The sequence below is a fragment of the Equus przewalskii genome, chromosome 1 (assembly GCF_037783145.1).
Source record: "Equus przewalskii isolate Varuska chromosome 1, EquPr2, whole genome shotgun sequence".
NCBI classification, from domain to species: domain Eukaryota; kingdom Metazoa; phylum Chordata; class Mammalia; order Perissodactyla; family Equidae; genus Equus; species Equus przewalskii.
Window position 1 is genome coordinate 113953809 of NC_091831.1, and position 19289 is coordinate 113973097.

General features: G+C 37.3%; 1 protein-coding gene across 6 annotated transcripts in view; it reads right to left on the reverse strand.

The window, feature by feature from the left end:
- Positions 1-19289, reverse strand: part of HERC2 (HECT and RLD domain containing E3 ubiquitin protein ligase 2) — a 256324-nt gene that overhangs the window by 54034 nt on the left and 183001 nt on the right. For all 6 annotated transcript variants that reach the window (XM_070572331.1, XM_070572323.1, XM_070572302.1 and 3 more), the window contains exons 65-68: positions 18412-18637; positions 5611-5782; positions 4528-4717; positions 2504-2644 (exon numbers count right to left, since the gene is read on the reverse strand). In XM_070572331.1, coding sequence (XP_070428432.1) covers positions 2504-2644; positions 4528-4717; positions 5611-5782; positions 18412-18637 — 729 coding nt within the window. The remainder of the gene's footprint in view (positions 1-2503; positions 2645-4527; positions 4718-5610; positions 5783-18411; positions 18638-19289) is intronic.

Consider the following 19289-nt stretch of genomic DNA (forward strand, 5'->3'; position numbering starts at 1 on the left):
TTAGGGGTACAATCTGGAAAATGCATATGCGTCATGAATAAATTGGTATGAAAAAAATCATACCATCCCTTTCCTATCTAAAAGCAAAAATTTTGCTTAATTCAGAATAATTTCTGCATTAAAACCTCATTCTAAGAGATTGCAAAATATCAGAAGCTGAGTCTAGACACCCAATTTATAAACAGCGATTTTCTTATTACCAAAAATGGTCATGAATAATTTCCATAGGACATATTTTTGCCAGCAGTAACAGCATAATAAATCAAGAATTTTCAATTAATTAAAAATAACGCTTGTTTGTCCCCAAGGGGGGCATGCTGGCAAGGGGGAGAGTGTGAGCAGGTAAGACGGCCTGGCATGGGCTGCACCTGAATAGGATGGGGAGGGTGTCCACACGTGGGGGTGGCTGGTGTGACAGAGCCAAGGCAAGTGGAACATGTCCCTGCTTTGGGCAAACGCAGCATGGGTGGGAGGGGGAAGTCATGGGTTAAGCAGCATGAGAGGACATCCCTGAAGAGGTCAGACAGATTTAGCTGTGCAGCGCAAGGGTTCCTGTGTTAGGGAGGGGTGGCAGCCAAGATCAGAGGCTGGCTACCTAAAGGGAAGTAAATAAACTGTCAATAATAGGGGCCAGGTTTCTCAGTTTCAGAGAAGAGAGTTATAAATACAGAAAGAAGAAAACTAGAGTGAATCCTGGGCAGTTATTACAATTGATCATATTGCTGTGAACCAATGCTTTTCAATATATGTAGATATATAATGAAATAAATATTATTGTACTTAACTATTGTGTGGGTATATACAGACACACATTTATTCCTTAGCCCTGTCCAGTAAGAGAGCTTATGAACAGCAACACCCCAACAGTAATGAGCATATGAAGGTCCAGATCTTGGCTTTTAAGTATCATTCTCCACTTCTTGGAGAAAACATCTGATTTCTGTGCTGAAGCATAAAACATCTTGTTAAGCCTAGAATTTTGTGTTGTGCCAGAAAGCAAAGTAACTCTCAAAGAATGATGGGAATATGTTAGAAGGACCGATAAAATTCCACCAAATAATTAAAGAATTAATACCAACCCTTGACAAACTTTTCTTAAAAAAAAAAGAAGGAACACTGTCCAACTCATTCTATGAAGCCAGTTTTACTCTGATACCCAAACAAGGCAAAGACATCACAAGAAAACTACAGATCCGTATCCTTTTTGAATATAGATGCAAAAATCCTCAAAAAAATAGCAAACCAATCCAGCAACATATAAAAAGACTATATACATCAAATACAGAAAGGGATAGAGCAAGGATAAACCCTGTGATGTTGGACTGGAATTGAAATTATTGGTTTGAAAGACTCATGGTTTTTATTACATAGATAAGATGCCAAAGGAGAAATAAATGCTCATGTCCATGCATGTCTGCTTGCTGAGAAGGCCTAAACCAAGGACATCCAGGAGCAATCGCCTTACCAAGCTCCCAGATCTTGTTTCTAAATTCTGTGATCCACTAAAAGGAACCAGGGCTCTTTGAAGAAATGGCTGATTCCAGGGCAATGGCAGGGTAGGTGAAAAATGAGTCTAGAACACACTGTTGTACCAAAAAGTAAGGAAGTGCTCAAAGAATTATGGGGACATGTTAGAAGGAAATGGAACCAGCCAAAAAGGGCTCCCAATGACCAAGTTTGGGACAATTTGGGTGTCAAATGATAATACTAATATATGTCATTATTTGAATAAAATACTATGAACGTATGCCAATATAGGCAGACAGACAAGACAAGAAGGGAAAGTTTTCCCTTAGAGGAGAACAGCAACATTTATATTCCAAAAGGAATGATGACATTTGAAAAATCACCATATGACAACTACCACAGTAATAATGGATTCGGCTAGAATCATCAATAGATACTACAAATTGGTGGGTGAAAATATGATGAAGTTATTTACACAGTCTCCAAGTATCTCCCATTAATACTTATTAACATACTTTTATTAACTTCCAGTGGAGAAACCTGGCACATATTCTTAACCAAGTGGTAAGAATTAATGTCACCAGTAATGCAGTAAAACAACAATGCGCATGCCCCAATGGGATGCACCGAGAACAACGAATTGTTCCTGTGGCATTTCTGTCAAAGGAAGGAGTGAAGAACTATTACATATTGAAGACCAAAGAGACAACACGCAACCCTGGGTTGGGTCCTAAAGGTATGAAGGATACTCTTGGGACAATGAGAAAAATCTGAGTAAGTCTGTGGGTTACAAATTAATCCTGGATTAGTGTTAACACCCTGATACTCAGGAAGTATGCACTGGAGCACTGAGGAGGAATGGGGACTGTGTCTTGCAGCTCTCCTGCCAATGGTTCAGAAATGCTAGCAACTGGAGAACCTAGGTGAACGGTACACAGGAGTTTACCATGTTCCATTTCCATGTACTAATTCTGCAACTATTGTGTATATTTCACATTATTTCAAAATAAAATGCTAAAGAGGAAAGCCTGTTGACCTCTTTGGTTTGGGTCATGGTTTCTGCAATGATGCTGGCAGCTCCTGGGTCATCTGTCACCGGGATAAACGGCCGAGAAGAAGCTGAGGAAGCAGATGGAGTCACTGCGGAGGGAGTCACAGCATCCTCAGAAGAGATAATCTAGATTAAAAACACACAGGAAGAGGAAAAACTCAGCAATGTGGCACACTTCCCACACAACTCCAAAAAGCCTTATCTAAAACCCCTTGAGCTATCTGGAATGTCCCAGATTTTACAGAGCTAACAAGGTACTTACACCACCAGCTACACCTGCAGTGGGGTCTGGGAAGCCCTGCAAAGTCACGCACATTCATATTCCCAGGAAAATCTATTCACAATACGTCACATGAAGAAGACTAAAATGAGCTCACACATTTGACTTCAGGTTGGGTTTTTTCCCAACATAAGTTACAAAAACTTTTGGCTTTCAGAGCTTTAAGGTTTCAGAATTGCAGATAAAGGACTGTGAACCTGCATTTAGCAGCCTTTTAAAAGGATAAATCTAGGACAGCTAATCTTTGACAAAGGAGCTGAGGGCCTACAATGGAGGAAAGAAAGTCTCTTCAACAAATGGTGCTGGGAAAACTGGACAGCCACATGTAAAAGAATGAAAATCAACCATTCTTTTTCACCATTTACAAAAATACACTCAAAATGGATCAAAGACCTAAAGATTAGGCCTGAAACAATAAGTCTTCTAGAAGAGAATATCGGCAGTACACTCTTTTACAGCAGCTTCAAAAGAATCTTTTCGGACACCATAACCCCTCACGTGAGGGAAACAATAGAAAGAATAAACAAATGGGACTTCATCACACTAAAGAGCTTCTTCAAGGCAAGGGAAAACAGGATTGAAACAAAAAAACAGCCCACTAATTGGGAAAAAATATTCACAAGTTATTTACCCGACAAAGGGTTAATCTCCATAATATACAAAGAACTCGCACAACTCAACAATAAAAAATCAAACAACCCAATTACAATATGGCCAGGGGACATGAACAGACATTTCTCCAAAGAAAATATACGGATGGCCAATAGACACATGAAAAGATGCTCATCATCACTAATCATCAGGGAAATGCAAATCAAAACTACACTAAGATATCACCTTACACCTGTTAGAATGGCAAAAATATCCAAAACCAAGAGTGACAAATGTTGGAGAGGCTGTGGAGAAAAGGGAACCCTCATACACTGTTGGTGGGCATGCAAACTGGTGCAGCCACTATGGAAAACAGTATGGAGATTCCTCAAAAAGTTAAGAATAGAAATACCTTGTGACCCAGCCATCCCACAACTGGGTATCTATCCTAAGAACCTGAAATCAGCAATTCCAAAAGTTCCATGCACCCCTATGTTCATCGCAGCATTATTCACAATAGCCAAGTCATGGAACCAACCTAAGTGCCCAGCAACTGATGATTGGATAAAGAAGATGTGGTATGTATATACAATGGAATACTACTCAGCCATAAAAAAGGACAAAGTCGTCCCATTCACAATAACATGGATAGACCTTGAGGGTATTACGTTGAGTGAAATAAGCCAGACAGAGAAAGACGAACTCTGTATGACTCCACTCATAGGTGGTAGTTAACATATGGACAAAGAGAACTGATCGGTGGTTGCCAGGGGAAAGGGGGGTCGGGGGAGGGCACTAGGGGTGAAGTGGTGTACCTACAACATGACTAATAATGATGTACAACTGTAATTTCACAAGGATGTTAACTTTCATAACCTTAATAAAAAAAAAATCAAAAAAAAAAATTACAATGGTGTTCCACAAAAAGTATTAAAAAAAAAAGGATAAATCTATTTCTATTTAAGCACCAAAAAAGCTCCTCTTTAACAGAATATTTTCTAATTCAAGCTAAAAATAGCAGTAGGTGCAAAATCACTCTGAATTAAGTGAAAGAATGACTTACACTTTCCTAACAAAAAGTAGCTACCTTTTCCTTTCTGATCTAATTTTGCTATATTGCTTTACCATTTATTTTTACCTCTCCTCTTTTCTCTTGCCACAGATTTGGACTTAGTCGGTCTTCAATATCAACGGGGAGTACACATTCCTCTCCATTCATGGGACTGGCCATGGCAGACGCGTCAGAAGGGGGTGCCGAAGAGGAAAACGAGGGACACTCCATTGGGGCAATCATGCCAGCTGGCATCAAGGCCCCGACCACTGCATCTCTGTCAGGATAGAAAGCCAGGTCTGTGATGAACTCTTCACCATTGCTGGACAGTAGAGTCAGGGGGAAGGACAAGCGCTCACTGAAGGACTCCCTCATTTTTACAGGATACGTAGAAAAGAGTTTAGGAAAAATACTGGCCATTATTACTATATTCATCTGCTAAAAGCTAAAATGTTCACTCTCAATCTTTTTTTACATGAATGACCATAGTGATGACAGGTAGAAAACTGCCAAACATAAAAGTCAGAGCAGAATAAGCCTCTGGATTTCCCCGAGAAATTCCTCTTGGCTTGTTGTTAGAACCCGAGGGTAATTTTGTGTTTACTGAAAGCCGTGTACCAACAGTGCTTCACAGGAGGCAGCAAGAACTAAACGTCCTCTCGATGACTGAGTCGGCCTTTGATTGGAAACTAATCTTCCTGTGTGAGTATTTATTTCTGCTCATCAGGACCATAACCACAATACACTGATAGATGGGCAACTTACTTAGGCTGTGAGAAAACAGCAGCAAAATATTGGAAAAGACAGCAATATCAATACTATGCCTTATCAAGTGTTTGAGTGAAGGGGATGACAAGTGGCCTTAGACATTACTGTATATTATTATCAACCAATTCTTCACCGTGTCCCCCAAATATTAATGCTTAGAGTTTACTGGCCATAAAGAATAATGAAAATGTTCTGATTTTTGCTTTTCCGATTAATATTTCAACTCCCAATAAAGAAAGCACAAAGATACCATTATTCACTGTTAAAGGGTATGTGAACTAAAACTCACAGTATTTAAAAACAATAACACAACATTCTATGAGACATTTGATTAATCAAAAAGTTACAAAGACCAAAAGCTTACATAATTGTGGGTTTTCAAAAGTTAGCAAACAAGCCTACCTAGCATACATGATTTGCAATGCTGTAAGAATATGAGATAAGGCCTGCTGTTTGGCCAGATTTCCATCCAATGAAAGCAGAATCTTGGCAAGAGAAGGGCGATTTGGTTTAGAATGGTTTACACCACTGATTTTATTACTGGCAGCAGAAGAATCAGCATCTGAAGGCACACCTGGAAAAGGAAAATAAAATTTGAGTTCACTTTCTAAGATCAAAGTTTGCTCTATTTCTATAATTTGACCTTTCAGTTTAGTTTCAAAATACACGGCAATCTGCATTTTGCTATTTCACAGATTAGGAATTAGGTTCGTTAGTGGTCTTTCAGAGTGAAAAAACCCAGTTATTTTATCTTATCTATACTTCTGTAAAGGAGCTATTTTCAGCAAAGGTTCACTATAACTGGAAAACGGTGTAGATACTTTTGCAAACTGCACTTACAACAATTTATGTTATACATATGTGAGTGTGAAAAGGCTACAATAACTATGTGTATTTACTTGCCACTGAAATGCAAGAAACGAAAAACCCCAAAACAATGGAAAGAAGACAAGAAGTTCACCAGTAAACAGTCTTATTGGACACATGTTATAGCTCATTGCCCTGAGAGTTCCCAGGCCTCGGCAGAGGGATGGAATCAGACATAACCCAGTGGTATCCAAGCACAGAGGAGGTGGACCTCAGAGTTAGGGAAGTCAACGTGACCAGAGTTCACAGGACAGGACCAGAGACAAGAAAGCTGCCCAGAAAGCACCCTGGAGATGTGGAAGTGCCCTCTCTCACGCCAGTTGAGAATGCAACAAAAGCTGATGAGTGCCTATGTGAGAGGGAACTCTCAAAACCCAAAGATAAAACTACAGGAAGGGACTGGAGGCCCAGCAAGCTTCAAGCGCAAGGACACTGAGGGCTCAGCATAGCACTTGCTCCTGTCTGCCACATGGGAAGACTTCATAATTCACAGGGCACTGAGAACAGTACGCAGAAAGGCCTTGCCTCAGTGTTGGGAAATAATTAGTCCCAGACTACTATCAGGTCTGAATCCACTTAGCAAGTCCAAAATCAAGACCCGAAAGGATCAAACTGTTTCAAAGTAACTTAAAAGTATTTCGGCTCAAAAAGATTTATAGACATATAAAAATCTCTAGCAAAATTCACAATACATGGCATCCAACCAAAAGTTACCAGGTAGGCAGAAAGGCAGAAAAGTACCACTCAATTCAGAAATAAGAAGGAGAAAAATCAATTGATCTACATAACCCAGAACTGAGACAGATGTTATAATCAGCAGACAGGGAAGTTAAATCACTTATGATATCGTTATTTTATATGTTCAAAAAGAGAGCTAGACATGGAAGATATAAAAATAATATCCAAATCAAATTTCTAGAGAGGAAACTCCAATGTCAGAGATTACAATAGTTTTATGACATTAACAGTACACTAAAAAATAAAGAAAACACTAGTAAATTTGAAGACATATCAACAGAAACTATCCAAAATGAAACAGAGAAGAGAAAAAAAAGTAAAAAATGGACAAAGCATAAGTTGCCTGTGGGACAACTTCAAGAGACATGTGGAACTAGAGTTCCCAAAAGAGGAAAGAAAGAAAAATTTTTTTAGAAAAAATAGTGACTGTGAACTTCCAAATTTAATGAAAATTATAAACCCAAATATCCAAGAAGCAGAATAAACCACAAGAACCATGAAAATAACTGCATCAAGACACAGGGTTATCAAATTGCCCAAAACCAAGGGGAAAGAAAGAAAATCTTAAAAGTAGCCTGAGAAAAAAAGACACAGTATGTGCAGAAGAACAAAGATAAGAATGACAAGAAATTCACAATGAAAAAAATGTAAGCTAGAAGACAGCAGGACAGTTTCTTTAAAACAGTGGAAAAAACACTGTCAACCTAGTATTCTATACTCAGCTTAGCTATATTGCAAAAATGAAGCAAAATAACAAGTTCAAACATAAAAAAGCTGAAAGGAAGAATCCCCAGCACATACACACAATAAGATATAAAAAAGGAAGCCCTTCCAGCAGATGGAAAATGATGCCAAATGGAAACATGGGTCTCCACAAAGGAGTAAAGAGCACTGGAAATGGTAACCACATGAGTAAATACAGAGACCTTCTCTTACTCTTTAAATCATTTTAATACACAACCTGATGTTTAAAGAAAACTAATAAAAAATACGGTGATGTTTACAACATACAAAGAAGTGTATGACAACAACAGCACAAAGGCTGGGACAGAAGAAATAGAAATCTACTGTTGTATGATTCATATTCTACATATGACATAGTAGAGTACCACGTGAAGGTGGACCATGATAAGTTAAAGGTGTATAATATAGCCTCTGAAGCAATCACTAAAATAACATAGGGAGTTAGAGCTCACAGAAAACAAAGGAGAAAAAATTAAATCATAGAAAATAATTAATTCAAAGGAAGGCAGGAAAAGAGGAGAGAGAGAACAATGACCAGCAAGGAGGAAAAGAAAACACACAGCAAGACGATAGATATAACACAGAGACATCAATGATACCAGGAAGTGAAAGGGGACCACATAACGTCAAAAAAGATAGTCAGTGAAAATTTTAAAAAGCAAAATCTAAATATATGTTACCTACAAGGAATCTCCTTTTAATATAAAGACACAAATAGATGAAAAGTAAAGGACAGAAAAGATACCATAGTATATCATAGTCTATGGAATACCATGGTTCATATAGTATACAGCGCTGATTTAAAAAAAGCTGAAGAGAGACATAGGCATCACGGTGGAGTGAGCTCTTCCCTTAGACTCTCTGCTCTAAACACAATGAAAAGGACATTCATATACTAACAGAGGAGATTCATGCAACACAAAAGACGTCTGAGAGACCCATGCAGCCATACGTCTGAAGGGTGAGGCGCTGAACCCCTAGAAGAAGTAGAAGGACATGAAGGGATCTCTTCTCCCTCCTGAACGGCAGTAACCTCAGGACTGTGCACAGCTGAGGACATGGTGGGAGGGGTGGCCCTCTACAGGAACATCTTCGCTCTCCAAGTTCCCTCACAGCTCGAGGGAAAGCTCCAGACAGAAGAGGCTAAGTTATTGCAGGGGGCTCTGCATTAAGACAGCACCTCAGGAGAGCAGATAGCAAGAGCAGAGTGAGAATGCCACCAGGATCACAGTGGCGAAAGAAAGCACCTCACCCCCAGCCAGGCACTCCAGCACAACTGGTTGCGCAGGGCACTGGTGCATAAGATAGAAGAGCAGCAGCTGTGAGCAAGCAAGTTGCAAATTGTGGTGGGCTCAGAATACACAGCTCCTGACCCCCACCCAGGGACAGGAGATGGAAGCTGTGACCAGATATTATCACTGTGCAGAGGCACAAATCCATGCCAGCAAACAATATGAACAAACAGTTTAAGACTCCAGACCAGAAGGAAAATTACAAGCACCAAGAAATCAATCCTGAAGGCACAGAAATTTAAAATCTAAATAAGAAAGAATTCAAAATAGCTATCATAAAATAAACTAAAAAGTTACAAGAAAATACAGATAGACAATTTAATACATGAGGAACTTCATCACAAAAGAGATTGAAACTATAAAGAAAAACCAACCAGGAATGTTGGAGATGAAAAAACATAATGGATGAAATAAAGAAAAATCTGGAGTCCATGAATAACAGAGCTGGTATTATGGAGGAGAGAATTAGCAGCTTGGAGGACAGTAATATAGAAATGTTTCAGATAGAGGAAGAGAGATGACTAAAACTAAAAAGAAGTGAAGAAATTCACTCAGTCATATCCAACTGAAATAGGAAATGCAACATAAGATTATCCGTATTCCCGAGGGAGAAGAACAGGAGAATGGAGCACAAAGAAACAATACCTGAGAATGTCCTAAACCTGGGGAAGCAGCTGGAGATACAGAAAGAAGCTGTCAGAATTCCAAATTACATCAATGTCAAAAGACTTTCTCCAAGGCATATAGCAGACAAGATGGCAAAAGAAAAACATACTAAGGGCAGCAAGGCAGAAGAAAATAACTTGAAAAGGAACTACTATCAGGGTTTCAGCGGATTTCTGAACAGAAATCTTACAGATGAGGAGAGAGTGGAATAATAGATTAAAATTCTGAAAGACAAAAACCGCCAGTCAAAAATACTAAATACTCTATCCAGGGAAAATTTCCTGCAGATATGATGGAGAAATAAAAACTTTCCCAGAAAAACAAAAGCTAAGGGAGTTCATCACCACATGAACGTCCGTCCTAAAAAAAAAATGCACAAGAAGGCTCTCATACCTGGAAAAAGACAAAAAAGAAAGGGGATACAAAACCTTGAGCAAGGAGTTAAATAAGTAGACAAATCAGAAAATTGCAGCTATCAGAAGAGGTTGGCAAACAATTAATTAAACATTAAAGATAAAGAGAAGGAAAACATCAAAAATAAATGTAATCTCATCATTTTAACCACAAACTCAGAACAAAGGATGGAATAAGTTTTGACAATAATACCTTAAAGGGGAAATAGAAAGGGATAGAATTGGTGTCATCTGAAAACAAGAGGGTATCAGAAAATAGACTATCTCATCTTTGAGATTTTTTATACAAACATCACAGTAACCATTAAACAAATAATCAGAACAGAGACACAAATGATAAATAAAGACAAAACTAAGAAAATCATCATAGAGAACTACCAAACTAAACTGGTAATCTGAAATACATGGGACAAGAAACAACAGAAAGGGAGAAGAACTGGAAAACGAGCAATAAAATGGCAGCATTAAGCCCTCATATATCAATAATCACTCTAAATGTAAATGGATCGAATTTTCCAATCAAAAGACACAGAGTGGTAGGAGGGATTGAAAAATATGAGCCAACAATATGCTGCCTCCAGGAAACACATCTCAACTCTAAAGACAAATACAGGCTCAGAGTGAAGGAATGGAAGATGATACTCCAAGCCAATGGCAACAAAAGAAAGTAGGTGTTGCCATACTTATAGCAGACAAAGTAGACTTCAAGACAAAACAGGTAACGAGAGACAAAGATGGGCAGTTTATAACAATAACAGGGACACTCCACCAAGAAGACATAACACTTATAAATATCTATGCACCCAACATAGGAGCACCAAAGTACATAAAGCAACTATTAACAAAGCTGAAAGGAGCTACTAACAACAACACAATGATGGTAGGGGACCTTAACGTTCCTTTTACATCAATGGATAGATCATCCAGACAGAAAGGCAACAAGGAAATAGTGGATCTAAATGAAAAACTAGACGGGATTAACTCAATAGATATATATAGAACACTCCATCCAAAATAGCAGAATACACACTCTTCTGAAGTGCACATGGAATGTTCTCAAGGACAGATCATATGCTGGAAAACAAGGCAAGCCTTAGTAAATTTAAAAAGAATGAAATCATATCAAGCATCTTTTCTGACCACAACGCTATGAAACTGGAAATCAACTACAAGAAAAAAGCTGGGAAAGTGACAAACATGTGGAGATTAAACAACAGAATACTGAACAACCAATGGATCATTGAAGAAATTAAAGGAGAAATAAAAAAATACCTAGAGACAAATGAAAATGAAAATACACCATACCAATTCATATGGGATTCAGCAAAAGCGGTCTTAAGAGGGAAATTCATCACAGTACAAAGCCACCTTAACAAACAAGAAAAAGCTCAAATGAGCAATCTTAGACTGCTTCTAAAAGAATTAGAAAAAGAACAAACAAAGCCCAAAGTCAGAGGGGAGAAATAATAAAAATTAGAGTAGAAATAAATGGAATTGAAACCAAAAAAAAGCAGTAAAAAGGATCAACGAAACAAAGAGCTGGTATGCTGAGAAGAAAAACAAAACTGAAAAGCCCTTAGCCAGACTCTAAAGAAGAAAAGAGAGAAAAGTTCAAATAAGTAAAATCAGAAATGAAAGAGGAGAAATTACAATGGATACCAGAGAAATGCAAAAGATTATAAGAGAATGCTCTGGAAAACTATATGCCAACAAATTGGACAATCTAGAAGAAATGGATAAATCTGAGACACATACAACCTCCCAAGACAGCCAAGAAGAAATAGAGAATCTGAACAGACCAATCACAAGTAAAGAGATTGAAAACAGCAAAGAAAAACCTCCCCAAAAAATAAAAATCCAGGACCAAACGGCTTCTCTGGAGAATTCTACTAAACATTCAAAGAAGATTTAACACCTATTCTTCTCAAACTACTCCAAAAAAACTGAAGAAGATGGCACACTTCCTAACACATTCCACAAGGCCAACATCACTCTGATCCAAAAACCAGACAAGGAAAACACAAAGAAGGAAAATTATAGGCCAAAATCGCTGATGAACATAGATGCAGAAATACTTAACAAAATATTGGCAAGTTGAATACAGCAACATACTAAAAAGATCATACACCATCAGCAAGTGGGATTTATACCAAGGACACAGGGATGGTTCAGTATCCCAAAATCAATAAAGGTGATACACCACATTATCAAAATGAGGAATAAAAACCTATTCCTCATCTATTGATCATCTCAACAGATGTAGAGAAAGCATTTGGCAGGATCCAACATCCATTTATGATCAAAAATTTCAATGAAATGGGTATAGAAGGACAGAACCTCAACATAACAATGGCCATATATGACAAACCCACAGCCAACATAATATTCATCAGGGAAAAACTGAAAGTCATCCCTCTGAGAACAGGAATAAGACAAGGGTGCCCACTCTCACTACTCTTATTCAACATAGTACCTGAGGTTTTGGTCACAGCAATTAGGCAATAAAAAGAAATAAAAGGAACCCAAAGGCAATGAAGAAGTGAAATTCTGTTTGCAGATGATATGATTCTATATCTAGAAAATACTAAAGAATCCATTGGAAACCTACTAGAAATAATCAACAACTACAGCAAACTTGCAGGGTACAAAATCAACTTAGACAAATCAGTGGCATTTCTATACTCGAATAAGGAACTAACAGAAAGAGAACTCAAGAATTCAATCCCACTTACAATTGCAATCAAAAAGAATAAAATATCTAGGAATAAATTTAACCAAGGAGGTGAAAGACCTATACAATGAAAACTGTAAGACATTATTGAAAGAAATCAGTGATGACATAAGGAAATGAAAAGATATTCCAAGCACATGGATTGAAAGAATATACTTAAAATGTTCATATTACCTAAAACAATTTACAGATTCAGTTCAATCCCAATCAGAATCCCAATGACATTCTTCACGGAAATGGAACAAAGAATCCTAAAGTTCATATGGGGCAACAAGCAACCCTGATTAGCTAAAGCAATCCTGAGAAAAAAGAACACAGCTGGAGGCATCACAATCCCTCACTTCAAAATATACTACAAAAATATAGTGATCAAAACAGCATGGGACTGGTACAAAAACAGGTACACAGATCAATGGGACAGAATTGAAAGCCCAGAAATAAAACCACATATCTATGGACAGTTAATCTTTAACAAAGGAGCTAACAATATACAATGGAGAAAAGAAAGTCTCTTCAACAAATGCTGTTGGGAAAACTGGACAGCCACATGCAAAAAAGTGAAAGTAGGGGCTGGCCCCGTGGCCGAGTGGTTAAGTCCACGCGCTCCGCTGCAGGCGGCCCAGTGTTTCGTCAGTTCGAATCCTGGGCGCGGACATGGCACTGCTCATCAGACCACGCTGAGGCAGCGTCCCACATGCCACAACTAGGAGAACCCACAACGAAGAATATGCAACTATGTACCGGGGGGCTTTGGGGAGAAAAAGGAAAAAATAAAATCTTTAAAAAAAAAAAAAAAAGTGAAAGTAGACCATTATCTTTCACTATACACAAAAATTAACTCAAAATGGATCAAAGACTTGAAGGAAGACTTGAAAGCATAAAACTCCTAGAAGAAAATATAGGCACTACACTCTTTGACACTGGTTTTAGAAGGATCTTACTGAATACCATGTCTACCTGAACAAGGGAAACAGAAGAAACAAATGGGACCTCATCAGACTAAAGAGCTTCTGCAAAGCAAAGGAAACCAGGAACAAAATGAAAAGACAATCCACCAACTGGGATAAAATATTCACAAATTATTTATCTGACAAGAGGTAAATCTCTAAAATATATAAAGAACTCATACAACTCAACAGCAAAAAAAAAGCCCGATCAAAGAAAAGGGCAGAGGATATGAACACACATTTTTCCAAAGAACAAATACAGATAGTCAAATAGGCACATGAAAAGCTGTTCAACATCACTAACCATCAGGGAATTGCAAATCGAAACTACACTGAGATACCATCTTACACCTGTTAGCACAGCTATAATCACGAAGATAAAAATTAACAAATGTTGGAGAGGATGTAGAGAAAAGAAAACTCTCATACACTGCTTGTTGGAATGCAAAATGGTGCAGCCACTATGGAAATCAGTATGGAGATTTCTCAAAAAATTAAAACTAGAAATACCGTATGATCCAGCTATTCCCCTACTGGGTATTCATCCAAAGAACTTGAAATCAACAATTCAAAGAGACTTATGCACCCCTCTGTTCATTTGAGCATTATTCTCTATAGCCAAGATGTGGAAGCAACCCAAGTGCCCATCAACTGATCAGCAGATAAAGACAATGTGGTATGTATATGTAATAAAATACTACTCAGCCATAAAAAAAGACAAAATCACACCATTCGCAACAATATGGATGGACCTTGAGGGTATTTTGTTAAGCGAAATAAGCCAGAGAGAGAAAGATAAACACGATATGATTTCACTCATATGTGGAAGATAAAGTAATACACAGACAAAAAGAACAGTCTAGTGGTTCCCAGAGGGGATTGGACTTGGTGGGTCGGCACAAGGGGTGAAGGGGCACATTTATATGGTGACTGACAAATAATAATGTACAACTGAAATTTCAAAATGTTATAAACTATTATGACCTCAATTAACAAAGAAAAGAAAAGAAAGAAAACTAGAGTGGCTATATTATTACCAGTCAAATTAGATTTTAACACAAAGAGTTCTGAAGCAATAGGATAAAGAGGCTAACTGTCATAATGACAGCAGAGTCAGTTAATCAAGGTGGGAAAAGTAAATGTCTTACATTAGAAAAGCAGGAAGATCTTAAACCAACAACCTAAGCTTCTAGTATAGGAAACTAGAAAAGAAAAAATTAAACCAAAAAAAGAAGAAAAGGATTAACAAAGATTAGAGCAGAGATCAATGAAACAAAACAATGGAGAAAATCAAGGAAATCAAAGAAGCATTAGCGCTTTGAATTAATGAAATTGATAAGCCTCTAGACAAACTGGAAAGAAAAGATACAATTAACAATATGAGGAATGAGAGAGATGATACCACTACAGATTCTATAAATATTAAAAGGGAATAAGCAAATATTGAGACCAACATTATGTGAATACACTCAACAATTTAAATGAAAAGAACAACTTTCATTAATGAGATAAATTTTACTAGAAAAGAAACAAATAGCCCTGTATCTATTAAAGGAATTAAATTTGTGGTTAAAAAATACAAAGAAACTCCACAAGGAAAACTCTAGGCCCAGATGGCTTCACTGATGAATTCTATTGAAATAATACCAATTTTACACAAATTGCAAACTGAAAAGAAGGAAACACTCACCACCTCACTCAATGAGGCCAGCACTACCCTGATATCAAAACCACACAGAGATATCACTAGAGAAGTACAAATATCTATCATGAACAAAGGGGTAAAAGTCCTTAACATTTTTTTAGCAAATTGAATCCAAAACAGACAAAAAGAAAAACCCATAGGTGAAAAACAAAGTCTGAACGGAAATTTTAAAAATACATAAAACTGAATGAAAAAGAAAACGCAACATATTGAAATTTTTGAGACGTAGCCAAAGTTGTGCTGAGAGGAAAATTCAGTACTCAAAGTTTTCACTAGAAAAGAGAACAGGTCTCAAATCAATGATCTAAGCTCTTACCTCAAGAAACTAGAAAAAAACAACAAAATAAACCTAAAGGCAGTATAAAGAAAGAACTAATGAAGATGAGAACAGAAACCAATAAAAATGAAAACAGATAAACAACAGAGAATATCTAAGAAATAAAAAGCAGCAAAACCAAGTGGGGTTTACTCCAGGTATGCACAACTGACTCAAAAACCTATACATGCATACTCACAGCAGGTTTTCTTTGTACTAGCCAAAAACTAAAAATAATCCAAATCTCCTTCAGTGTATAAATAAACTATAGAATAGTATTCAAGTAATAAAAAGGAATGATTGATCCATCAACAACCTGGATGACCCCCAGAGAATTACACTGAATGGAAAAGGGCAATCCCAAAATGTGATACACATAATGTGACATGAAAAGAGCTGTAAGTTAAGAAGACCAACATGGAACCACTGAGTAACAGAAACTGGAAAGGACAAGACTGCAGTCAGTCCTCAGCTACATCTACCTCAGAAAAGGAAACAGCACAGGAAAGCTAAGTAACTTGCCCCATTTCATAGAGCTAATAACTGGTGAAGACAGAAGATCACATTTCAGTTATTTATAAAAGCAGATGGCACTGGAGACAAAATGTCCCCTCATGAAAGACAGAGGAAAAACGTGACATTCATATTAGAATGAAGAAAGATGAAATTCCCTAAAAAAATCAGTTGTATTTCTATATACTAGCAAGGAGTAACTTGAATATTTCTAGATCTAGACAGCAAGGACCAAAAGAGGTTTTCAAAATACCATTTATAACAGTATAAACAATATGAAATATACAGGTATAAATATAACAAAAGATATACAAGACCTGTACACTGAAACTATGAAATATTGCTAGAAAAATTGAAGACCTAAACAAATGGAGGAAATATTATGTTCCTGGGCTAGAAGATTCAACATTTTGAAGATGCCCATCCTCTCCAAACTGATCTATACAGTCAATGCAATCAAAATGACAAGCAGGCTATTTTACAAATACTGACAAGCTGATTCTAAAAGTTACATGAAAATGCAAAGGGCCAAGAATACCCAAAACGTATCTGAAAAAAAAAAAGCTAAAGGATTACCATGGCCTGAATTCAAGTGTTTTATACAACTATAATGATCAAGACAATGTGGTATTGGCATCAAAATCCAAAAACAAATCAATGTAACAGAAATGAGAGTCCAGAAATAGATCTACACATACTTGGACAACAGATTTTTCACAAAGGAGCAAAAGCAATTCAATAGAGAAGAAGTTTTTTCAACAACTGCAGTGGAAACTGGATACCCACATACCACCCCCCCTCAAAAGAATTTCAATGCATACCTCACACCACAAAATTTAACACAAAATCAAGCACAGACCTCAATTCTAAAACTATATGACTTATATAAGAAAACACAGAAAAAGAATCTTCAGGATCTTGAATTAGCCAAAGGTTTTTCAGATACAATCCCAAAGTATGATCCATAAAAGAAAGAAATAGATGAACTAGATTTTACCAAAATTAAAAATTTCAGCTCTTTAAAATTTACCTGTGAAGAGAATGAAAAGACAAGCCACAGTGGGAGAAAATGTGTGCAAATCATATATCTGACAAAAGACTGCTACCCAGAAAATATAAAGACTGCCCAAAATTCAATAAGAAAACAATCTAGTTTTAAATATAAGCAAAAGATATGAATAGCCAATTCAACAAAAAACCATATATGGATTGTAAATAAGCAAGAAGCCCAACATCATTAGTCATTAGGGAAAAGCAAAGTAAAACCACAATGAGATACACTACACAACTACAAGAATGGCTAAAATTAAAGAATGATCACACCGAGTGTAGACAAAAACGTGGAGGAGGTGGAGCTTTAGAACAACCACTCTGTAACACAGTTTGTAGGTATCTTCAGAAGATAAACATGCACCTACCGTACAATCCAATCATTCCTCTCCTAGGTATTTACCCTAGAGAAAGGCAAGTGTACGTCCATATAAAGACCTGTACACGTATGTTCACAGCAATTCCATCTGTATTAGTCAAAAACTGGAAACAACCCAAAAGTCCACCAACAAGCGAACAGATGAACAAATTGCATTATATGCATAAATGAAATACTATTCAACAATAAAAAAGAACGAACTATTGATACATGCAACATGGATGAATCAAAAAATAATTATGCACAGTGAAAAAAATAAGATAAAAAAGAGTACATATTGTGTGATCCCATTTATATAAAACTCTAAAAACTGGAAACTGATGTATAGTGACAAAAAGCAAGTCAGTTGCTGTGGGAGGCAGGGAGGGTATGAAGTGGCCCAGGAAAACTCAGGGGTGGTATGTACGTTCACTGTCTTGACTGAAGTGATGCTTTGACAGGTGCACACGTCACAGCTACGAAATTACAGTTTACATGTGGAAGGTCTACTGTATGTCAACCACACCTAAATAGAGCTATTGAAAACACCCGGCAGTCCAGCCAGTGCCTATATGTGTCCAGTGGTTATTACAGTCTTCTCTCTTTGCTTGTGTGTACAGCATTGCCAGAGTTGACCTGACCATGACACAAGAATCCACGTGGTGCTTCCTTCTAAAATTTTCATTCCAGTGTCAATAAATCACAGCACAGCGCACAATGAATATTGTGTGGCTTTGGTTCAGAAAGCAGTTAACATGGTGCTGCAAACTCTAATCTGGTGGTGCTATAAGCATTAGACATTCTATTTGTGATGTTGTTGTACCACACCAAAGGATCTCATATAAAATACAAATCTGTGTTACCTAAATAGGAAGCACCTAAAGGGTCTCTTGCTGTCTGGAAGAGGACAGGCTCATGGACAGAGGGCGTCGCCATATCAACGGTTGTCCACGCCACACTGTGCGAAGACCCACAAGCCACTCGTGTGATCTTCTGGCCTTCTAAGCCTTGTACAAGTGTGGGCTTTCGATTAACTGTGGTTGTGCCATTGCCCTGCTGGCCATGGTCATTGTCACCCCAAGCATATACCTGTTAAGGGGGAAAAAATCAGAAACTTTCAAGATTCCAGAACATTTTCTTTAAAATTACTTTAAAATTCTTGCCAATGACTATAAACCAGTATTTACTTAATATCAGTTCAATGGCTTAATCTACTCTGTTTTGTTATAGGAAGCAAGGAGATTATCCTCTTCGACTAAATGCAGTAACTTAGTTTTTCCTTTATTTTGCAAAAAAAAATGATCAAAAACAATATGTTCACTTTTCAAGTAAATCACTTCTGACTTTACAGAATTAGAAGGTACAATTCATTTTTAATTCATTTTTACTAAAAAAAAGTATGCTAATTTTTTGCCATAAACGTATTTTAAAGATATAACATCCATGAGCCTATCACACTATGGCCTCTCAAAGCAGAGAATGAGAAATACCTGTCAAGGATAACAATTTCTAAAATGATATATATCTCCCCATCAGCTATCAATTTCTAAAGTAAAATACTGCTAATACCTTAGCAGTAGGAGCACCTTCAATGACGATAATCTCTTCCCATTTTCAAGTGGACTTCAGAGTGGGGAGTCCAACACTGTATAACATGCATGAGCCAGCAACTCTTTCTAAGATGCCCTCAGCCCGTGCCGACAACTGGGCAGATACACAGAGGAACAAAATGGACAAAGCC